Source organism: Pseudopodoces humilis, chromosome 6, assembly GCF_049639895.1.
Source record: "Pseudopodoces humilis isolate 2021_Gansu_Grassland_sample_001 chromosome 6, ASM4963989v1, whole genome shotgun sequence".
Lineage (NCBI taxonomy): Eukaryota > Metazoa > Chordata > Aves > Passeriformes > Paridae > Pseudopodoces > Pseudopodoces humilis.
The window spans coordinates 22,175,388-22,197,282 of record NC_142205.1 but is presented as its reverse complement, the minus strand read 5'-3'; the positions used below and the strand labels follow the sequence as shown (position 1 = coordinate 22,197,282).

Here is a 21,895-nt window from a genome sequence, read left to right as displayed (position 1 = left end):
TAAACAGACATAGATATTTTATGACATTTCATCCACAGTATATTAAATTTTCAAGTGTCCCATTGCTTTCAATTATAATTTATGAGTAGAATGGCCAGTTTTAATCAACATTCCCAGCTTTTTCTCTTAGCATGCAAAAAGCTGTAACATACAGTCAAACAACAAGAAATTAATAAGAATCAAGTATTACTTTCTGTCATTGTAGATCCACAATGCCATTCCCATACAAGTGCTTTGATTTTACTCACAACTCCAATTAAGACAAAAACCTGGAAGTCTAATTCAGCTGATGTTTCAAGCTGGCATCAAGACTTCCAGAGCTGGCTGACATGCCTGTGCAAATGTGTGTACTTGAAGTCAGGTCACTGAGGGTTATCTGGCTAAGGAAGATTTGTCATGTATCTACATTTTATATGGCTTGTTGGAAGTACATTGTCTCAACATGTGCAAAGGGGTTTATCCTGAGACCTTGACAGTTTCTTTTCTGTAACTTTAGCAAGAAATGTAATCAGAAATCTGTGTTTTGTTTGTTTGAGGTTCCTGGGAACTTTTCTGACTCTTCCAAATCTAGCATGCATATGGGTAGTCTATTAAACACAAAATCTGAAAGAGAAGGAAAAAAAGGACAACTCCATTCTAAAAAAAAACTTGAAGCATGTCTTCTGCAGTACACAAACTCCCTGCAGAAAGCCCACTGAAAACCTCCTCCCAGTGAAGAGGAAGCCTGCATACAGGCAATGCATGCACTCTGAGATGTAAAAGCTATTCATTTGAGAATTGCCCTCATTTAAATGACAGACCAAGTTGCTACTATGTCCTTATGTGTCTTAAAGATGTATCTGGAACAGTACACAGTTAATAAGATACATATAAGGAATATCCAGAAGTTCTGCAAGTTTCTAGAAGATAAACTTTTGTCCTTACACACATAGAAACTTACCATAGCAAGCCCCTAATATGACTGAGAGATAATGTTTTCACAGCTATCATATATTCTGCTGAGGGGAGTTGAAACCTCAGAACACTGGCTGACATCATACGTGTTTTGTTTTGTGAAATTTAACACACAAGAATAAACTCCAGAAATAGCAGTATTTATGTTCGATCGACTTTGCATAGTGCTGCTTCTTGTTACATAGTAAAATACAAACTCATTCCAATATTTTTAGAGGCATTGAAAAAATTCTGAAAAAACACCCCAGTGGAAAACAAAAAACCCAAAAAACCCACTAGAAGAACCCAAACAGAACTTCAGTAGGACAATTCTGGGAAAAAAAAAAATAAAAAAGGAAATTACAGTACTGAAATGACAGTACTTTCTTACTGAAAATCCACCAGCATCTTTCAACCAATTTTAACCAGTTTTAGATTAAGCCTTCGGTATCTCTGAGGTAAGGTGAGCAATTCTCCTGCTGGTGGAAAACAGAAGAGGTGAAAACTATTACAGCAATCACAGTATCTTACATTTGCTCTAGACAGCCACTAAGTGGCACTTAAACACTTCATCTTAAACCCTGATGAATCTGAGAACTTGTGAAGAGTCTGGGGGAACAAAAGGAGTTCTGCACGCTGGGGAGTAATCTCTTTTAAGAACAATGAAGTTCTTTTCCTGCAATTAGAAAAGCTTCCTAGCGGCCCGGCTAGGAATGCTGCTGTCAGGAATGCTGTTCGGAGCTCCACAGCAGCAGAGATACTGCAGAGAGCTCCGCAGAAGCAACCACTTTCTGTCCTAAATCCCAGTCCTGATTCGGGAATCCGAGTGCCTCGTTCCAGTGTGTCATTCCCCACTATTGTGTCGCTGTGAAAAAAGCACTTAAATCGGGAAAACTGAAATGCCTCATTGCTGCTGGACAGCTGGTCCAACAAATGCAATCCTAACATGGATTGTTCCTGACGCAACTTCTAGAAATGCCTCTGAATTCAGCTTCAGTGGAGACCTCTGAAGGTATCAACACTCTTTGTACTTGATGCACATTAGAACATGGTTTTCATAGTCTGCGGAGAATTAAAAGCGATGAACGGGGCTTTGCTCTTTGTAAGACTTTAGTAAATTACAGCTTCATAGACATCCAGCATACTTCTTTTTGAAATTTTAAATAAAGAAAGAAACCTAATTTTTTTAATAGTGGTGTTGAATCAACCATGTTAATCATCTTGAATATGTTCTTGTATTTGAGTTATAATTTTTCTTGTCTGGTTTTAAAAGTAGTTCTGTTTCATTAAAAATCTTTCTACATGAATTAATTACAGGTATTGGAAACCTTTTTTTCCTATGTGAGCAACATAACTGTCATTGAAAAAAAATGTAATGATAAAACCAAGCAGAATATATTATATAAATTATATTGTATTATAGGTGCTAACCAAGCAAATATCTACAAGCATGTTTAAAGTCATTGTTGCAAGTGTGTCTGTTGTCTTCAAAGGAACTAGCCTGAAGTTAAAGTGCATACAGATTTTCAGCCTCAAAGACTCAGAAATAATATTTATGTATAATTTGCTTCCTGACTCTCCAAAAAAACACCTCCATTTCACTTAGCCAAAGGTTTAGATGCAAATACACCACCAGATATTCACTGCAAGGTGTAGTTTACAGTTTTGTGCTGAATGTGGCCTCCAAAAAAGCTCAAACGAGGAGTTAAAAAATTTATTTTTATTCCCTCTTCCTGTGCAAGTTCTTTACATTCTAAGTAGAAGCACAGCATATAAAGCAACACAACAAACCACATCATGATTATTAAAAATACAGTTTTGAAGCACATTCTGCCTGTGTGCAGCTAGTTTTGTGGGGTTCTTTTAAAGGCTGAAACACGAATCTCACAAATGAAAAGTGTTCAATCAGTTATGCAGAAGGACCAAACTTAACCCAACGCAAGAAGAGTCATCATCATCAGTGAAGCTGCTTTTATGGCTAGCAAGAGATCTCAATTACTGTCACTCTGGGAAAAGTGGGGGGAGGGTGGGAAAGAAAGGGGAAGTCCACATCAACCAGCAGTTTCATACAAAGGACAAACCAAGTATAAACTGGCATTATCCACTCAATCCTTGTATCAGATCCTCGATGATCAACCTTTAGGGCAAACACACATATCCACTTAAGCCTGTATTTGTCCAGTCACACAAATCATTCTTTAGGAAAATATTTCCCACAGCCCTTCCCATAACTTGACGTCCACAGAGAGGTAAAAAAAACAGAAGTACAGAACAACTGTGTCCACACCAGGCAAGGGAAAGCACTGATTTTACGACAATGATTTTCTACCATTATTCACTTTGACATATAACAGGATGGGAGATTGTGCTGCTAAAGTAAATACAGTGGTTATATATGCCTCCTCTGCTTTGGTTTTCTGCTCCACTACAGCCAAAGAGCCCCCATCTGATGACCTTGGGGGCACAGCATAAATGTCTGCCCAGGAAAGGCAAAACTCTAAATGAAAAGCCAACTGCATGGAAACATAAGGAGCTATTTCAGGGAGGTGATTTACTCAGTATCATCATTTATGAATTGGCATCTTCATATTTTAACATGGATGGCTTGCATTTGTCTTTCAGGGCCATTTTTAAATCTGAAAAGAAGAAAATACAACTCCCTGAACATGAATGTCCATGTTTAAGTAGCTCCAAGTGAGCTTAACACCAAGCTTCCTAATGAAACTTGCAAAGCACTGAACATAGGAGGTTTTGGTTTTACCAGTTTTGAGGAAAGATAATTGATATCAACCAAATATGAGCCAGAATCACACTTGAGTCTGCCTGAAGAGACTGTACTAACCTACGTGACAGACATGGCCTCTGTTTATTCATGCATTTGACAAAAATTATCACTTTTGCTAACTAAATCACACTGTCCTCAATATGCTGTTGTACTGTGTGCCACAAAAACGAACACTGTTTTAGGTAAGACTGATTTTTTTTAAATAAAAACTGTTATTTTTCAAAGCACTATTTCCCCCTTTCCAATATACACTTTCTGGCTTTAAATTGCATACTGCTATCATATCACTAAGTATCCACAAAATTAATTTAAGAACTTCACAACTATGCATACTTCATATTACTTAAGTGTTAAGTACTTCCAAACTTCTTCTAGTCTTAACTTCAGCAAGCCTCAGCAGTGGGTAACTCAGAAAATACACTGGAGTTCCTTCATCATTAAGTATTTCTTTGTATATTAGTGTGCATGCAGTTTATATTTAATACTGCTACAAATCAAACAGTATTTTCTGAACTCTCAATTCTGAATACACAACTTATATTTCCACACTTGTATTGCTCACTCAGAACTTTTCCATGGCACAAGTCTTTCAGTTTGGTTTGGGTTTTTTTTATTTGCCCAGCACCATCTGCTTGATGCACCTTTGTTTGAAGCTGTTGCACTGATGGGGCTGCAAGGCAATGAGGAGATTCATTCACTTCGTTTATGTCTTGCATCCAACATCTTTGCAGAAATCAGACTTTACTACACCACAGTAAGGTGAGCTGCATAATTTTGTTACTACATATTTTGTTACTGATACAATTTGTGAAGCTGAGGACTTTAATATGATTAGTGCTCAAGTAATATGTGGATAGACAGTCTCCCAGATGGAGACCACCCACTTTGTGATGTTTATGTCTTTTTAGAACAAGTCTACTTTGGACTCACTGGGAAGGTATGCAGTGATTTCTTCTCACACATTACTAGCAGGACAAATTTCAATGTTGGTGACACTTTCACCAAATATTCTGAGTTGGGAGGGACCCACAAGGATCACCAAGTCCAACTTCTCAGTAAATGGCCCATATAGGGATTGAATTCACAACCTTGGTGTTATGAGCGTTGTGTTCCAAACAAGGTGGCTCTGTGTACAGAGGCCAAGGAAGCTCGCAAGTGTCCCTGTGCATCTCCATCCTCACAGTCCTACTTTTAAGATCTACGTCATTCTACAAAGAAAGAACTACAGGTTTCCTGCTCCACGGCCCAATCCCTTTGGAGTATTCCTGGTGTGGCACTCAATTTCCCCCACCTGCTTATGAAAGCACTGGGAAAAACTTGTCCCAAATTATTTTATGTTCACTTTAGTTTCCAAATTTATGTCAACTTAAAATTTGACAAAAAACAACTATGGTGATCTAGCAGGGTGCACTAAATCAGTTTTGGAGCAGAATGAAATTAGCTTCTTTTACCTTAGCCTCTAAAGCAGCTCAACACAGGGCTGGACAAACATCATGCCAGTACAAGGGAAAACACCAAGGAAGTACATCAAGGGATGGATCAGAAGAGAAAAGAATAACAGAATTGCCTCTTTTGACAGAGGACAGCTATAAAATCTCCTCAGTGTACCATCATACACTACACTTGAATTAAAATCCCACAGCAGTTTAAGACTGAATGAACTGGGGATCTGAGGCTGAGCCTTCTCTCTGCTCTAGGTGGCGATGCCCTGACTCCCACAAAGGTGCACATGAAACTGTTCTGTGATCGTGTTAGGATGCTGATTTCATTGAAACTTCATCACTTTTCTTTTGGAATATTCAAATTGCTCTGAAACACCTCACTGAGTATAGAGAAGAGGGAAAAAGGTAGGAATGTGCAAATCAGCAAACAAGGGAATACAAGGCCACAGAAACTTGCTTAAGATGTCTTGCTTAACTGTCTTAAACTTGCTTAAGATGTTAAGAGTGAGCTGCTCTTCAGAGATAGGTAAGGAAGCTCTTCTCTGTGTGGACAGGAGCTTTTAAAGAAAACTTGACTATAGCTCTGAAGGATGCTTAGATATTCATGGCTCCAGTTACCTGTGCTGGACATCACTGGTCACAAATTAGACAAAAAGGATGGTTAGTAATCAGATGAGAAGCCATCACAAATTCACTAATTATGTTTTTGCCTCAGTTCCACTGTTTTGTATTTCTGCTACAATCCCCAACAGGAAAAGTGAAAGAACAGTTAATAACCTTGAACAATAAACAGCTTTGGCATGAATGCTGACCCTAAAATAAAGTGTGTGTAACATCACAAGTAACACACAGCTACTTTCAGTATTATTTAAGTTGAAAAATATATGAACAATGTCATCTGATACAGTTTACTAAACAGTTAGCTATTACACTAAGATAAGAAATCACAAGAATATACAATTTCTATGATGCTGCTGCCATAAGACTAGGAATAGGCAACTCTTTTTATAAACCTTGTGATTAATTTAATTTTCCTTGATCAAACATTATGTCTGACTGTAAGTCAGACAGCAGCACTGGTATTACACAAATTACTTCCTCCATGTGGCAATCACACAGGGTTTAGGGAAATCCCACACTATTTTTATAAAATGAGTGAACACACAAGCACTTAGCTGATGCAGCATGTCACAAAGTCACTCTAAGATTTGACAAGAGCTCTATAAAGGCTTGGAATAATGCTGCTAGGGACAGGGTTACTGGTCACTAAGGTTCCCTAACAGATGAGCTCACATACATGAATTGTTTGAACAGATCCCAGGATAGAACTGGTGTCATCATACTCACGCTCAAGAACCCTGTAAAGCTTAATTAATTGTGAGAGTACTGAAAGCACAGCTGGCTGTGTGCAGTACACATGATATTCTGATAGGATTTACACAGATAAACTTTGACCTACTTTATAAACTGGACTGTGTATGTGCACAGCACAAATATGTATTTGATTTTTCGTTTGTTCTGCTGCATTTTTTATGCCCCCTTCTGTATTTTACATTTTCTTCAGTTAGTATTTGGGAGACAGGAGAGATGTCCAAAATCAAAAGGCAGTGCTAGCAGTTCCAAATTACACAGATTTAATCAAAAACTCCAAAGGTGCATAAGGAGGCAGAAAACAGTCAAATTAAGCTCTCACTTGCTAAGTCTCACTAACCTTAGTCCAGTTAATTGATTTTGTTTCAGTGTTTTATGTTTTTTGCAAAAGAAGAACCGTGTTTTAATCTCCCTAGACTCATCAGACAGTAAAATACAGAAGAAAAAGATCACTTGTATCTTTAAAATTATCTTCTCTGAATTCTTTTAAGAAAGGGAAATGGTGCTATTAAAAATGAGATACTTAGTGAGGCTATACCTTAGAGTCTAAAGTAAAAAAAAGTCGTGTAAGAGCTGACAGTCATGAAGCCAAGCCTCACAACAACTGCTTAGGAGTTCACTGGGCCTCTGCCATTCCTTTTATAGATGAATAATGTGAAGTTCAGCTCTGTGCAGCCTCACAGAGAGCTAAGTGTTGATTATCTGAAACCAGTTTCTTCAGCACATAATCAGATCATAAACAACATGTGTTTTTGTGTGTTGAGTGCTGCATTCCAGGTAAGACAGCGTGATCTACTTAAGTGCATAAGCTATTTTAACTCATGAAAGTAGGTGAAGGTTGTTTAAAAGCATAGTAACTGTTAAAGCAATGGGTGGACAAAAAACCTGAAGATCTCTGACAACAGAAGAGGTCACACAACCAAAAAGCTCATCAACACGCCAGGTGCTACACTTCAAGTGCCTCAGTGTAAGGAGATGGTTCCTATCTGTGTCTGCCTTGGGGCAGATTTGGCACAGGTGAAGTCAGTGAGCAGGCTCAGGTTTCCAGCTGGTGTCCCGCTATGCTGCAACCACACAGACACTGCAACTCTCATGGTAACACTCCTGCAGCTGCCTGGGCCAAAAGCTGTCCCTGATAGATGATGCTACAAAGAGAAGATTCAGAAGCACCACACAGTCCTGTGCAGCTGTGATCCTGTTTAAATGTCAGGCAATATTTTTCTATTAAGCAGAAAAGTTCTACCCAGGGTTTTGCCATCATAGCATTAACTTCTCTGATAGATGATGCTACAAAGAGAAGATTCAGAAGCACCACACAGTCCTGTGCAGCTGTGATCCTGTTTAAATGTCAGGCAATATTTTTCTATTAAGCAGAAAAGTTCTACCCAGGGTTTTGCCATCATAGCATTAACTTCTCTGATAGATGATGCTACAAAGAGAAGATTCAGAAGCACCACACAGTCCTGTGCAGCTGTGATCCTGTTTAAATGTTAGGCAATATTTTTCTATTAAGCAGAAAAGTTCTACCCAGGGTTTTGCCATCATAGCATTAACTTCTCTGGTAAACACAAGCATATATTACAGGGTGTTATGACAACTTGGGTCCAGAGTCTTGGGGACTAAAAGAAACCTAACCCACACAAACAAAAACACCAGTACAAAATGTAACCCTTTAAAAATCTGACCTGAACTTTTTACTTTTCTTCATACTTCAGCTCTGCATTGGTAATGTTACAGAAATATTTTCCTTGCAAGACATCAGGCTCAAGTTTCTAGGCTTTCCCTCAAACTCTCTAAACCTACAGATTCATATCACAGAATAAAAAAGGGGAAACTTTCAAGCATTTTGAGCATCTGCTTCACTAAAAAAAAAAATTAAAAAATTACAGTACTGTCTGCCAACCTCTACTCTGCATCCAGGAATTTATTTTACCCTGTGATCAGAAAGAACAGGTGGATGATGCACTCTACAGACAGCACTGAGTAGCTTCACATTAGCATACTCTGGTCCCGATGAGAGACTTCAACCACGCAAGTATCTGCTGTAGGAAAAACACAGCAGGACATAGTTAATCCAGTCAGTTTCCAGAAAGCCTCGGTAAGAACTTGCCAACCCAAGACAGAGACATGATTAGGAAAGCCGAAGTCCACCTGGAACTGAATCTAGCAAGGGTTGTCAAAGGCAACAAAAAAGTCTTTATAGCTATGTAGGTGACAGAAGACAGGCTTGGGAAAATGTGAGCCTGCTGCTGAATAGAGCACAGGACATGGAAAAATGCTGAGATACTGAATGTCCTCTTTGACTCAGACCTCTGTGAAACCATTAAATTTAGAACTGTAAGTCTTCATTTACAATAAATATAAAAGTATAATAAAGGACAGCACAATCTTAACTTGCCTTAAATCTAAACTAGTTCAGGGCATGAGTCAGATAAACTTGTGACCTGTGTTCCATTTGCCAGCCCAAACATCCATCAAGTAAGATTAAACACATCTAAGTAAAACAAATCATTCAATATGCCAAAGAAGGATCAACATAATGACATCTGGAATTACTTTTCCAAGCTGAAAATAAGAACAGAAATTACTCATCCTCCATAATGTTTTGGCTACTTTGCATCTGCTGTAGGGGGATACCATGCTACAGTATGCCATTAGCTTCACATTATTTCTCTCTTTCATTTCTTGGAGTGAATGATGTACTAAAGCAGGGCATTATATAGAAGGAAAGCTGGGGAGAATGAGCTCAGGAAAAAGGCACACCTCACCTGCAGTTCCTAACAGTTTAGAACTAGCACATCTCAAATGTAGGACAAAAATGCCAATATTTTAAAAAGTATATAGTTTTCAACAACAACAGTGATATCAACAGCATCACACTTCTGTAGTACATAAGCAAATATCAGATCAGAGGCCACTGGGGAGATACAGAGCATGGAGCATATATAGTTTCATTTCCATCGCACTCCTACAGTAGCCAAGCAAGCTGTCTCAACAAGGTGTTCAGCAAGGCTGTGTTCTTATGCTGAAGGGATTAATCTGCAAACAGACTTAGTGGAGATTGAATTTTTCCCCAGCTTCCCCCACCATTACTCACCTGACCTATAAATAGCCATCATAAGCTCCCTGCAGGCAATATAATTGAATCCAGCTCCATTCCTGAGCACCTACAAAGAATATGCAATGTTTCAGCCCCATCCTCAGGCAGAAATTACTCAATCATGAGGCCACATCAGAACCCCTGCAGAATGAGGGTGTAAGGATAAGAAACTTCACTATCTGTAACTAGTGGAAACTTACTGAAGTTATATATGAAGAAAGGAACACTCCAGATGTCATGTCTGACAAATCTACTTGGAAAGAAGACTAATCCTTAAGAGAAGCTCTGTCTAGGCAGGGTAAACCCATCTTTTAAGCACAAAGCAGAGTGGAATGATCTCCATATTCACATGCTTCTTTTCAAGTGTCATCTATCCTTCCCTACTCACTGCTATCCAGGAGTAGTATCACTAGGGAAAGTGAGCCACACACTGCCACTATGGTACAATGGAAACAATTATAGAAGATCCTACAGAGGGAAGACAAAGACCACAATGGGGCACTACCTTTTCTTTCACTGCTAAAGAGCAGCAAAACAAAGAATTCCTTGCAAAGAATCCTGACATTATTTAATGTTAATTACCTGTCTACTGATTTCTTCTCTAAAGTGGATATGTTGGAAATGCAGCAACAATGAACCCAAGAGCCTTGTATTCATATGCAGGAAAAACATGCACGGCATGCACCTCCATCAGCTCTAGAGCTGAGATAAATATTACTCAGCAACAATAACAAAACTCATATATTAAACAGTAAAATAACCCCTCACTAATCAGATGTATGTTCTTGCTCAATTTGTATTTATAAAGAACTAAAACTACAGTTAATGGACTGCAGCCTATCTGCAATGCTTATGCTAAAAACCTGACCATGTCTGGATTTCTGTACTTTCTACCACCTCCAGCGGTATGCCTCTGCATGACTTGCAGGTTTCTTGTCCTCTTTTTAAAGGCTTTAATTGTTTAGTCTCCTACTCAACTGCCTTTGTCTTAACATCCTAATCTTCCTACAGTACTTCTCCCACAGACATACTTCTGCCCCCTTTTATTCTACTTATCTTAAGGTGAGGATACACACAGAACTTATTTGCAAAGCCACAAAGTACCTTCTACTTCAAATCCTCAGCCAGACCCAACTTAATCCAAGAACTCTTTGTCAAATATAACTCTACAACAGATTTATATATGCAGACACAAAGAATTGTGACTCTTACAGTTTACAATATTATTGTAATTAGTAACTATCATAAAAGTCTGGATGTCCAAGATTGTTGGCTAAAGATTGCTATGAACATGTAAATTTTGTGACTAAACATATCTGGACTACTGTAATTTTACAGACCTGAAGCAAATAGGAAAAAAAAGATCCTCACAAACAAGAGTGATAGCACAGGAGTCTGCTGAGTTGCACAGCTGCAAAAGTTCACTTTCTAAAATCTATTTCTTCTGAAACTGAACATGAACTGCAGCAACAATTCTAAATTCTTCATCCCAACTCACTGGCTTCTAAGAAACAGCTCCTTCAGTTTGCAACAAAGGCATATGTGCACTCCCTATCCCTTCAATTTGGGCATCTGCAAAACAGGTAACATCAGTTCACTCCTTAGAAATATATAAACATCAACTAGCTAAAAGGCATTATATGACCATATTCAGGGCAAAGTAACAGCACCCTAAAAAGCACAAAGGACTTACTTAAAATGTGGAAATTGCACAAAATTTAAGTAAAAGAGACAGGGCTTCACTTTAGATGGCAACACCACCTTGCATTTCCATTACCCTTTGGTTAAAACATAGGTCCACATATGCTGATTAGATGTCTACCTAGACTGCAAAGAAGAGAAACAACTCTTTCATGCAATGCAAGTTAAGAGACCAGGTGGAAGGTAGTTTTTGAAAGGATAGATACCTGTGTGAATCTAGAGCTAAGCAGTTAAAATAGGCACCCAAAAGGTTTGGGTGCTGCCTCCAAAAACATGTAGACACAGCTGCAAATTTAACTACAGACTTAATCTGTTCTTGACCATTTCAACACATCCAGGAATTTGATCAAACAAGTAGAAAAAGTACTTGAATCTTTTGTTGCAAAAGAAAATGTAAGAAAATGTACTGGAGGTGATCAGTGCTGTGTTCTCACTATAATCCTGGAAAATCACAAGCACAAGTAAATGCATAAGCAAACTGAAAAATGCATTCACCAGCCGCTATCCAATGCCAAGTTCTGAAATATTTCATTATTTCTGCTTATTATATCTGCTACTCCTTATTTTTGCTCTTACATACATAAACTTAGTATTCTATATTTAAGTTGACAGGATTTCTCACTTGAATGCCTATGACTTACAACGTATTTGCCTTTAAATTTACTGGAACTGCCATTTTATCTGGGGGGATTTAACTAAAGCTGTTTCCATATGTTTTGAGCTGTAAGCTTGAGACCACGGATTTGGAACTGTACAATGTTTGCTATTGGGCAAGTTGGCATAAATCCCATGTGTGGTGTATATTCACATAATAACTCCAGGATTCTTCAGCAGGACACCTCCAATGATTCAAGTGAGCACGCTGTTTTCCAACATTATGGAGACTAGAGTCGACATTGAAGAGGTGAAGGATACATCACCATTATTCCCCCCTGTAAACAATAATTTTGTGTGAAATCCTATTCACTTTACTCATTCATGAGAGTCAGGGTTTCCCATTACTCTCAAAAGGAAGAGATTCACAATTTTAATGTTTCCACTTTTTCAGCAAAGACAGAATTGGTTAGGAACTAATTAGGAAATGCAAACTAAGCCAAAACTCATCCACTGTCAGACATGCCTACCCAATTCCCTTCTAACACCATGCAACAACAAGCCTGCACGTCATGGAGGTACAGACACTGTCTTTCTCCCACTCTCTAAACCTGCCTGCCAGGCTTTGTGAATTATAGAGCTAGGAAAAGGTTTCCACAGGGTCCTGTTGTTAGAGATATGATACATATGGAGGATCCACACTACCCTCTCTTTCTGAGAAAGGAGGTATCTCTGTTTCCCAGTCACACAGCTCTCAACTCAGGAAAACAGAAATTTGAGAGGTCTGAGTGCAGGATTAGATAAAGTTCACAAGTGACTCGAGAGTGAAATACTAGCCCTAGTGACATCAACAGAAAAGCTCTCACTGACTTAAGGGCCAAGATGTCAGCCCATATCTCAAACTAAAGTGTTTTTTAAGCTGATGAAATTCAGGCCCTGATCCTGTAGGAGATGTACACACCTTTCATTTCACATACTGAGCAGTTCAAATTCCACCGAGCAATTAACATCAAATAAAGTAAGTCAGTAAGTTTTAATGAGATCTAGTCTCTAATTATAAGTACAACCTTAAGGTCTTACAGTGTAGTGAAACGATTCAAACAGCACAAGAGCAACTCCATGGATGCTTGCTTTGGTTCTTTTCTTTTTACTTACTTTTGTCTGATCATCAGCTTTAAATACATAGCAGATACTTTGCTGATTTGCTACTTCATCCTTTATCAGACAAGCAAAGTAGCTTGGATCTTGGCTATTGTGAATCAGTTTGTGGACCTGCTGTGGCTTGTATTCAAACAAACTGGAGCAAATTAAAGGATCCCACTGCTGGGTTTTCCCTGTGTCCGGCTCACATCGCAAACTGGCTGACGAAACACAAAGTCGGATTTGGCTGACGCTGGGTTCTTCTTTGGAAGACTTTGCACTGAGCAACCGGATCTCGGCCACAATCCAAGGCAGCATTGACATAGTGGTTAGGGAATGCACTGGGAGAGAACCCACGAGCTGGAGACTGAAACTTGCTGAGAAATCACTAGGTGTTTGACACTTTTTAACTTTGAAAGTTATTGGCTCCATTTTACAGTCCTTTAGGGAACCTGGACTAATTCACCAATATTTCAGTTCCGTGGAATGACATTATCTGGATGCTGGATGGCTCCTTTGATTAAGAGACAGAAGAATTCTGAAAGGAAAAGAAACAGTTATGTAGGTGCTGGAACTCTATGAAAAACCAACTCTCACCAATACAAATCATTAAAGCTTAACATCTGAATACAACTACCATGGCCCACCTGGCAAGTTCTCCCTCTTTACTTTGGGCCTTACCATTTCAAGTACAACAAATATAATTGTAATAAATACATTGCAAAGAAAAGAGTCAGTCCTGATTTAAAATTTGCTTTATGACCTTAGCTCAACTATCTAATGAATAACTAAATTACAATGAACATTCTTTCTAGCCTGGGTATGTTTCATGGGCAGGCACACATAGATCACACTGGCCTATTTCAATTCTATTATCACAGGAAGAACTCAGCTGAGCTATTCTGACCTTCATGAGAGAATGACAGTTGAAGTCACTGCCTGCTAAGACACCTTTACATTTGGGGGGAAAAAAAAAAAAAATCAGCTTGACAACCTACTTGTCCATAGGTGAATGACTTTGAATTTGGCTATTAACATGGGGTTGTTTCCTTACGTATAGTTTGCCCAGTGATTATTGGCTGTAACTAAACAGATTTTTTCAATAAATAATACCCTAGAAATCACTGTCATCTAAAAATGCCAGCAGCAGTCAACTGAGTGATTTTGCTGAAAAACCTGTCAGACAGCAGTCACAAGCAACAATCCTTACAGCATTCTGGGAAGAACCAGATGACGATCACAACTCATGGTTGAATCTTAATGCTGGTCAGCCAGACAGGAATACTTAAATATTAACCAGACTGACACTATCATTTTCATTTCTTAAAATATCAAATGGAATATACCAAGTTACACACAACCCTGTTGTAACCCTGTTATACCCAGCATCTACTACCACTACTGTTATTATGTATTAGTACTTTTAGTAATGAAATCCAATAATTGCAGTTATTTATGCATTCCATTTCATAAAATGCAGTCCATGAAAACAGATAGATTGGCATTTGTTATACTACCCTGCTTTAACTGCTCTTCAATTGACCCTAGTTTCAGCTGTTAGATTATATTGTGTGAGACTGACACGAGGCTGACAAGCCTGTAATTGCCTGTGGTTAAATACCAGGACACTAGTTTACCATCAGTCTTAAGAGAGTTTCTCATGATAAGACCTATTAAAAACAACATAAATAGTACCAAGATATCCTTAAAAAACATTTTAATTACATTTGAACAAGTTGGATAACATTGGATAAATGGCATCCGTGTACTGTGGCATAAGTATTTCTTGTCTTTGTTCGTCTACAAATATGATGGAAACCAGCACTATTTTTCTCATGTGTTTCCATTAAACTTTGTCCTTCATTCGCTCTTGTAATATTATTTTCAGACTGAGTTTTTAACAGTCTTTCACCTTGTTGAAAATGAAAGGAAATTTCATGATTAAAAAAGCCCCAACACTTTTTTAAAAATTTCAAGATGGAAATTAATTTTGAACTGTTTAAAATGTAACCAATCTGTAAATGTCCCAGTGGGGGAAAATGTTTCTGCAGTAACTGGCAAACTGTAAAAACAAGAGAACTGCAGAAATCATCTTTGGGTACATTTACCTTTTTTACTTTTTCATCTTTTGACAAAGGAACACTGTGGCAATATTACCGGTTCCAAGAATAGCAAATTTAGCAAGTGCAAGTTTTCAAGATACTATTCAATGAATTCATAATAAATAGCAGTCTAGATGTGCGGATCAATTTTTTAGAAGTCTTTTCTTAAACCTCTGTATGTGCATCTGCACGTGGGAGGTGTGAGAAAAAGGGCCATGAAAATCCAGAATTTGTACACCTCATTTTAAATATACTACAATTGGGAAGTTTTTTTTTTGTTTATTTCACAAATGAGCAAGAAAATAAGCATCTTGAATTTATGTTAATTTAATTACATCCTAAATGAAATTGCATTAAGCTGTGGCAGAGGTGGTTCAGGTTGGACATCAGGAAGAATTTCTTCACTGAAAGGGTGGTAAGGGTTGGAAGAGGCTACCCAGGATGTGGTGGAGTCACTGTCCCTGGAAATGTTCAAGAAACAACTGGACATGGTACTTGGTGCTATAATCTAATTCACATGGCAGTGTTGAGTCAAATGCTGGACATGATGATCTTGGAGACCTTTGCCAACATCAATGATCCTGTGATTCTAAATGGCATAGCAGCTTCAGGAAGCATTTTTACACCTTATCAACACAGACTGCTAAACACAGTTATGATTACAGTTTTCCATCAGCCAAGAATCAAAATGGTATATTCTTTGACAAAATATTATAGATTTTTTCTCCTTAACTGCAACAATGAAAAACAGTTCAGCAACTGCAGGGAAGACTGAATTCATTTGTAACTACCATGGTGTGTAGTCTAAAGTACATAAAAATCAAGGTTTTAGGTTTTAGTGCTCTTGTCACTCAGTGTCACAGACAATAATCTCAGGATAAGAAAGCCTAAGAAAATTTCATTCTTAGTTGAAAACAGGAGAACTGAGCTACCACACAGAAAACTATGTATTAGCCACACACTTTTTATGGCAAATTTCTAATTTGTGTTTTCTGAGAACCCATCTTAAAAAAATTACAGGCATGCAAAAATACAACAAAGTCATCCTTGTTTCAATCAACTTTTCAAGTTTATTTTTAATTACTGCCATCTACCATGCTCTTTTACCCCAGATCTACAAGGCAATACAGCCTCAAAGAGAAGTGAATATCACAATATTTTGCACATGCAATATCACATTAGCATGCTAACTAAGAACTCAACAGTATATAAAAAACCCAAGGTTGATACTCTGTCATATTTAAACAAACACTGTACTGATGGAATGTATTTAATATAAATGTGAAGCTTCTTGACATTCATCTCTTTTTAAAAAAAATAAACACCTTGGAAAATCAACAGCATAAATACTCCAATGTCTGCATTTGTTATTTCCAAAGAAAAATACTTACTACTAAATTAAACTACTTTAATTACTTGCTACTAAATCAAACTAGTTAAGCAGAAGTCAAAATAGATGATCTTTTTCCCTAATGTTAGAAGAGGCTGAAAGTGCAGTTTCTCAGAGCACAAATTTAGCAGCACCAGAAAGTCTCCTTATCTAACCCGAATTGTTCTCTATGTTACTGTTCTTCATGTTCCATTTCCCTTTCCCAGCCATTCTTTCTTTGTTCTCACCTCCTGTCACTTATTGTAAACAAATGCTGCCAGAATTTATGCCAATTTCATGCTGTCGGTGTTAATGTCCTTCAAGTTTACATCAAGGACTAGGTTTTACTTCAAGACCATGATGTATTTGTGTACATGCTTAATTTAGACCTAAAAATAGTTTTGTTCTTCTAAACAGGCCTTTTCCCAGTCATAAAATTAAGCACACATTATGGCCAAAGAGTAGCCATGCTCTCAGCCCATCCATGTCTGCCCTGACTCCACTGCTTAGAATTTTAGCACCTTTACTCATCTTTGGTTGCAACCTTTCAGTTCATGCCCTCTGAAATTTGGCTCTGCTGTTGCCTTAGGAGTTTACCATACATATTAGTACAGTAGGCTCAAAGAAGTTTCCTCTTCCTCCCAAGTCTCTGATTAACTCATGCTTATTAAATGTTTATTCCACCTCTAATCCAAGAGGGAACAGAAAAGATACAAAAATAAATCTGTCTACTAGTTTCCTTCTACCTCAACTCTGATGTTCCTTCAGCAGTTCTAAGAGCCAATCAGCTTCATTACTCTGGGCTTTGCTTAGCACGCTGGATGTGTTCTCCCAGTGCTCACAGATACAACTGGGACAGCTCCTCTTTCTCCTCTCCACCAGCATCTTTTGAAGGATCTTGGTCGCCCTTGCTCTCAAAACTGAGAGCAGCTTGAGTGGCATTCCTCAGCTGACAGCTTTGCTGCTGAGAAAGATATAGTTTATAGAGATATAGAGAATACGAACCTTTTTGTTCCTACTGTTTAGTCTGCTTTGATTTAGGTGTATTTGCACCAGAAGCAAAAAAACAGCCGAACTGTAGCGCGTAAGATACACAAACCACATTAATATATCTATCCCTGCCTTCTATATTAGGGGACACCAGACTGACTCATTAATGGGGAAGATACACATGGGAACACATGTGCCTTTTGTCCTCAACTTCTCTTTTGCTCTGATCAACCCAGTCACTTCTCACAAGCAGAGAGCAGACTTAGAAAGCATGCAATACTACACTGATGGTCCTGTTCTAGCAAAATCTGATACTGTTTTTTTAAAGCCCTAAACCAATGAAAAAAAAATTTATATATTAGACTCTTGCTCTCCAAAATCAAGTTACATTCTCACTGTGTTATGTCACCAAGTTAAAAGGGACGCCTTCAGAGAGAAGGCAGGGTGATGGCAAGACTGCATGAAAGGGAGAGCTATACAAATTATTATTTCTGCCATTCTGAACCCCATGTGAAGGTACATGTCTAAGCAGCATCACGCAGGACAGCATTCCTCAAAACTCACCTTCTCTCAAGAGAGCAAAGAAGGCAAGGTATTGGCTCCAGGTGCCAGCTGGTTAGATGGGGCCAGGTAGACTTTGAGATTAGGAAGAAGAATCTTGTGGGGTTATTGTGCTAATAACCTGGGAAAGTGAGGCACTGAAAATCAGGTTTGTGCACCTGGGGGAACACCAGGGAGATTTGGGATAGACTCAAACTACTGATACAGAAAAAAGACAAAGAGAGGACCAAAAAAAACATCCCCTCCCCACCCCCCAAAAAATTAAAAAAAAAAAAAGGACAAATTTTGACAGTGGCGAAGTGTTGTCCTCCTCTTGTCCTTTCTTCCCAACCGGACTAAATTCGATACGGACATGAAGCCAGAAGTTTTCAATTATTGTTCAGAACATTGGTAATTGCAGACTTAAGCAACCCTTTACCCTCCTCCAGCTCCTTCTACTTAGGTAGTTGTTGGAGTGCTGGGACTCACAGCAGACCTGACAAGCTTAGGAGATGCGTCAAGCAGGGACAGTGAGAGCTTCACACAGCAATGAATAAATGAGGGGTTTGAGCTGGGAGTTGAACAGAAAGATGCCATCTTCCTCGACCTTTGCAGTTCTTCTGAGAGACAACTGTGCAGTTCCTCCACATCAGGCTTGGGACATGACACCAGCTTTAGTTTATATAAGCCTCTCTAAGTCAGTTTTCTCCCTTTCAAGAAGCTAAGCAAAAAATGCAACCATACAGCAAGGTCTTATGAAAAACAGCTGGTGTTAAACAGCACAAATTTGTTCAGCTCCTCTCTGCAAGGCATTAACACTGAACCCTGTTGACAAATGGAACCAGAGGAACTGGTACTGACTGCACTTCACCACTGATTATTTTAGCAAAAATATCATACTACTTAAGGATTATGAGGAGCCCTGGCATGCAGCCAGAACTCTGGAACACTAGCCAGAACTAAAAACCACTTGTCTCCCTCTCTTTCTGATCCCTAACTGAAATTTACATTGTCTTTGCTCAAGATGACAGAACACAAATGAGAATATATATATTAAGTTTGTCATGACACTAAGAACAGTGTTCAAAAGGTTTTTTATTTAATTCAAATAGGCACTTGGAAGCATGACACACCCCTATTGTTGCAAGGATATTCTTTTTATCTCATAGTTACTTATTATATGCCGTTTCCCTTCTGAAGCTATGGTTTGCTCTGGGCAACAGCATGTGCAAGTCCAGAAACCAATCTGCCTCAGAAAGTAGCTTTAATTTCCATTATTTTTTCATTAAATGCCGACTTTTCAAAGATGTAATGCTTAAATGCTGTCAGCAACTCCAGACTGCGGTCCAGATTTGACCATTTACTCTGGTACTGGTTCCAGTAATAAACACATCTAAAATATTTACCAGTACAGCCAGCGTTTATATCACTCCTCAAGTAAGTTTTAAAAATAGGCTATTAAACAAAAAAAAAAAAAATGCAATAGAATGGTAGTATGTTCTTGATTACAAACACACACATTTATAATCAACTATCAAATGAAGAAAATAGCTGTTCCTGCCCGTAACGCCTGTTGCTATTTCCTTAACCAGGTCCATGGAAATTAATATGCTGATGATTGAAGTGTTCTGACTCAAAGACAGCTGAACAAAATATTGAGCTGTTCTGTGCTCTAAATGCACTAATGCATTAAAAAAACCCAAACCAACACAACTTTGTAAAAGAAAGCTTGCTAGGTAAATTACATTAGGAACAGCATTCTTTTCTGTTCAACTGCATATCCACAGCCAAAATGCATTCAACTTTGCAATTAACCAAATTAAAGTGAAAAAAGTGTCAAGTCATCCACATATCACTGAATGTGTTTCACTTTCCTTCCATCCTGACGTTCTCACCTGCAAACATTTCTACTTTTGTGTATTACCTGTGATTTTTGGCATTCCTATATAAGAACCCCTGAGAAATTTCTATTTCAGCACTTACAAGTGCTAAAAGTACAGTCATATGCATCAGCTCAGATTAGCTCCAAAATTCGCTATTCAGAAAATGTATAATTTATTAATTTTGACCCACGATGTTCCATTCAATCTCTGGGCTTAACGCAGACACAAATCCCACCATCTGCACTACTGAAGGTTCCTACAGCAGATCTGCCGTGTTAGCCTCTCTCCGAAATAAAACACAGCACACAAAGGCCTCAATCTTTTCAAACTGCGCTATAAATAACCACATTCGTTCCATACCGCTCGTGAACGCAGTTTCAAGAGATCATTCCCTTGCTGGCTTAGTTCGCGAATTTAAAGGGCCCTAAGAGCACTGCGCCGCTGCGGGCGGATTCGAAGTTACATCTGGTGGTGCCAGGGTAGGAAAGGTCCGCTTTTGCCCAGGCAAGAGCCGCTTTGCTGCTCCGAGAAGGAGCGGGCTCTGGGAGGAGTTATACCCACCGATTTTGCGTAGGTGGGCGAGGAAACAGCAAACAAAAGAGAAAAATAACTAAAGGCACCTCAGGTCACTGACAGATTAAATTCAAGCGGGTCTTTTGGTTATTCTGGGGAGCCAGCTCTCCCAGAACACCGCCAACCGAAAACAGCGGCACCGGCGCCCCCGTCCCCGCTGCCCGGCCGCCCCGTCCCGCAGCAACGCTGTTCCCTCAGGCAGAGCAGCGGCTCCGCCGGGAGCCAGGGCGCGACCCCGCCGCGGCGGCCGGGAGCGCGCAGCCCGCCCTTCCCGCCGCGGCCAGGAGCGGGGCCCCGGCCAGAGCCGCCCGGCGCCGGGGACTGCTTCCCCTCGCAGCGCGGGTGCCGTGCTCCTCGCCACAACTCTTCACTTCCTCTGCGCCAAGAGCTGCTCTTCCTCCTTCCCCCTACCCTCCCAAAACGCTGCTCGGCCCCGCCGGCGCAGCTCCCCCGAGCTGGCCCTCAGCGGAGGCACGGCGGCCCCCACCGCTGCCCCCGACAGGCCCGGGCGCCGCTTACCGCCGCAGGATGTGCTCGCCGCAGGGAAGTGCCGTCGGCGGGCTGCGGCCGCGGGCTGACAGGCGCGGCCGGGCACCCCCCGCGCGGGGAGGCGGGCGGGGCCGGTAACGGGCTCCGGGACGGGCCAGGGGGCTGCCCTCCGCCTCCTGCCCCTCTCCGCCGCCTGCCCTCCGCCTCCTGCTCTGCCCTCTTCCTCCTGCCCCTCTCCGCCGCCCGCCCCTCCCCTACCTGCCGGCGGGCCGGGACGAGAGGGACCCGCGCCGCACACCCGGCCGGGCCGTTCGCCAGCGCGGGCGAAAATGGCAACAGGCGGCTGGTACAGGCACGGGGGGGGCGGACAGCACGGGCGCCCGGCAGAGACGGCCGGCAGCCGGCGACAGGGGGACGCCCATGTCGCGACAGCGGGCGGCTGAAACTTCCTCCCCTCGCCCTTTAAGTTCCTCTTGAAGAGCGTTTTGGCGACACTGCCCCGTGTGTCTGGCACAGGTTGTAATCTCTCGCGGAAAACGTGTTGTCGCCTTGCGGTAGTGAGCCTGGGCGATGGCGGGGTCAGCTGAAGTGGCGAGCGAAGGCTGCTCACAAAACTGAACTAGCTTGGCTCGCGAGCTCTGAAGCGGTCAAGTCCCCACTCGGCTGTGGGCCCAGCTCTGGCCGCAGGGCAGGGCAGCCTTTTGAGAGCTCACCTGAGTCACCTCGACGGCTTCGTCAAAGAAACCACACTTGCGTACGCATAAAATCATTGTAAGAATAGGTATTAGTTGGTCTTCCAGCTGCCAGAAAGGATAAGGCATGAATGGATCTGGAGACTTAATTATACTTCTCTGCCAGTGGAGATGATTAAGGCACCCTACAT

At 40.4% G+C, this 21,895-nt stretch overlaps 1 protein-coding gene across 6 annotated transcripts in view; it reads right to left on the bottom strand.

Moving 5' to 3' along the window:
* The window catches only part of TBC1D1 (TBC1 domain family member 1), a 100,083-nt gene extending 78,722 nt beyond the window's left edge, over positions 1-21,361 (bottom strand). For 4 of the 6 annotated variants that reach the window (XM_014262231.2, XM_005517776.3, XM_014262248.2 and 1 more), the window contains exons 1-2: positions 21,043-21,151; positions 13,082-13,604 (exon numbers count right to left, since the gene is read on the bottom strand). In XM_014262231.2, the coding sequence (XP_014117706.2) occupies positions 13,082-13,498 (417 nt within the window). In that variant the 5' untranslated portion in view covers positions 13,499-13,604; positions 21,043-21,151. Of the gene's footprint in view, positions 1-13,081; positions 13,605-18,091; positions 18,205-21,042; positions 21,152-21,270 lie in introns of those variants that run through there. The other 2 variants (XM_014262241.2, XM_014262235.2) reach the window with 2 other exon arrangements.
* Positions 21,362-21,895: the final 534 nt, after the last annotated feature.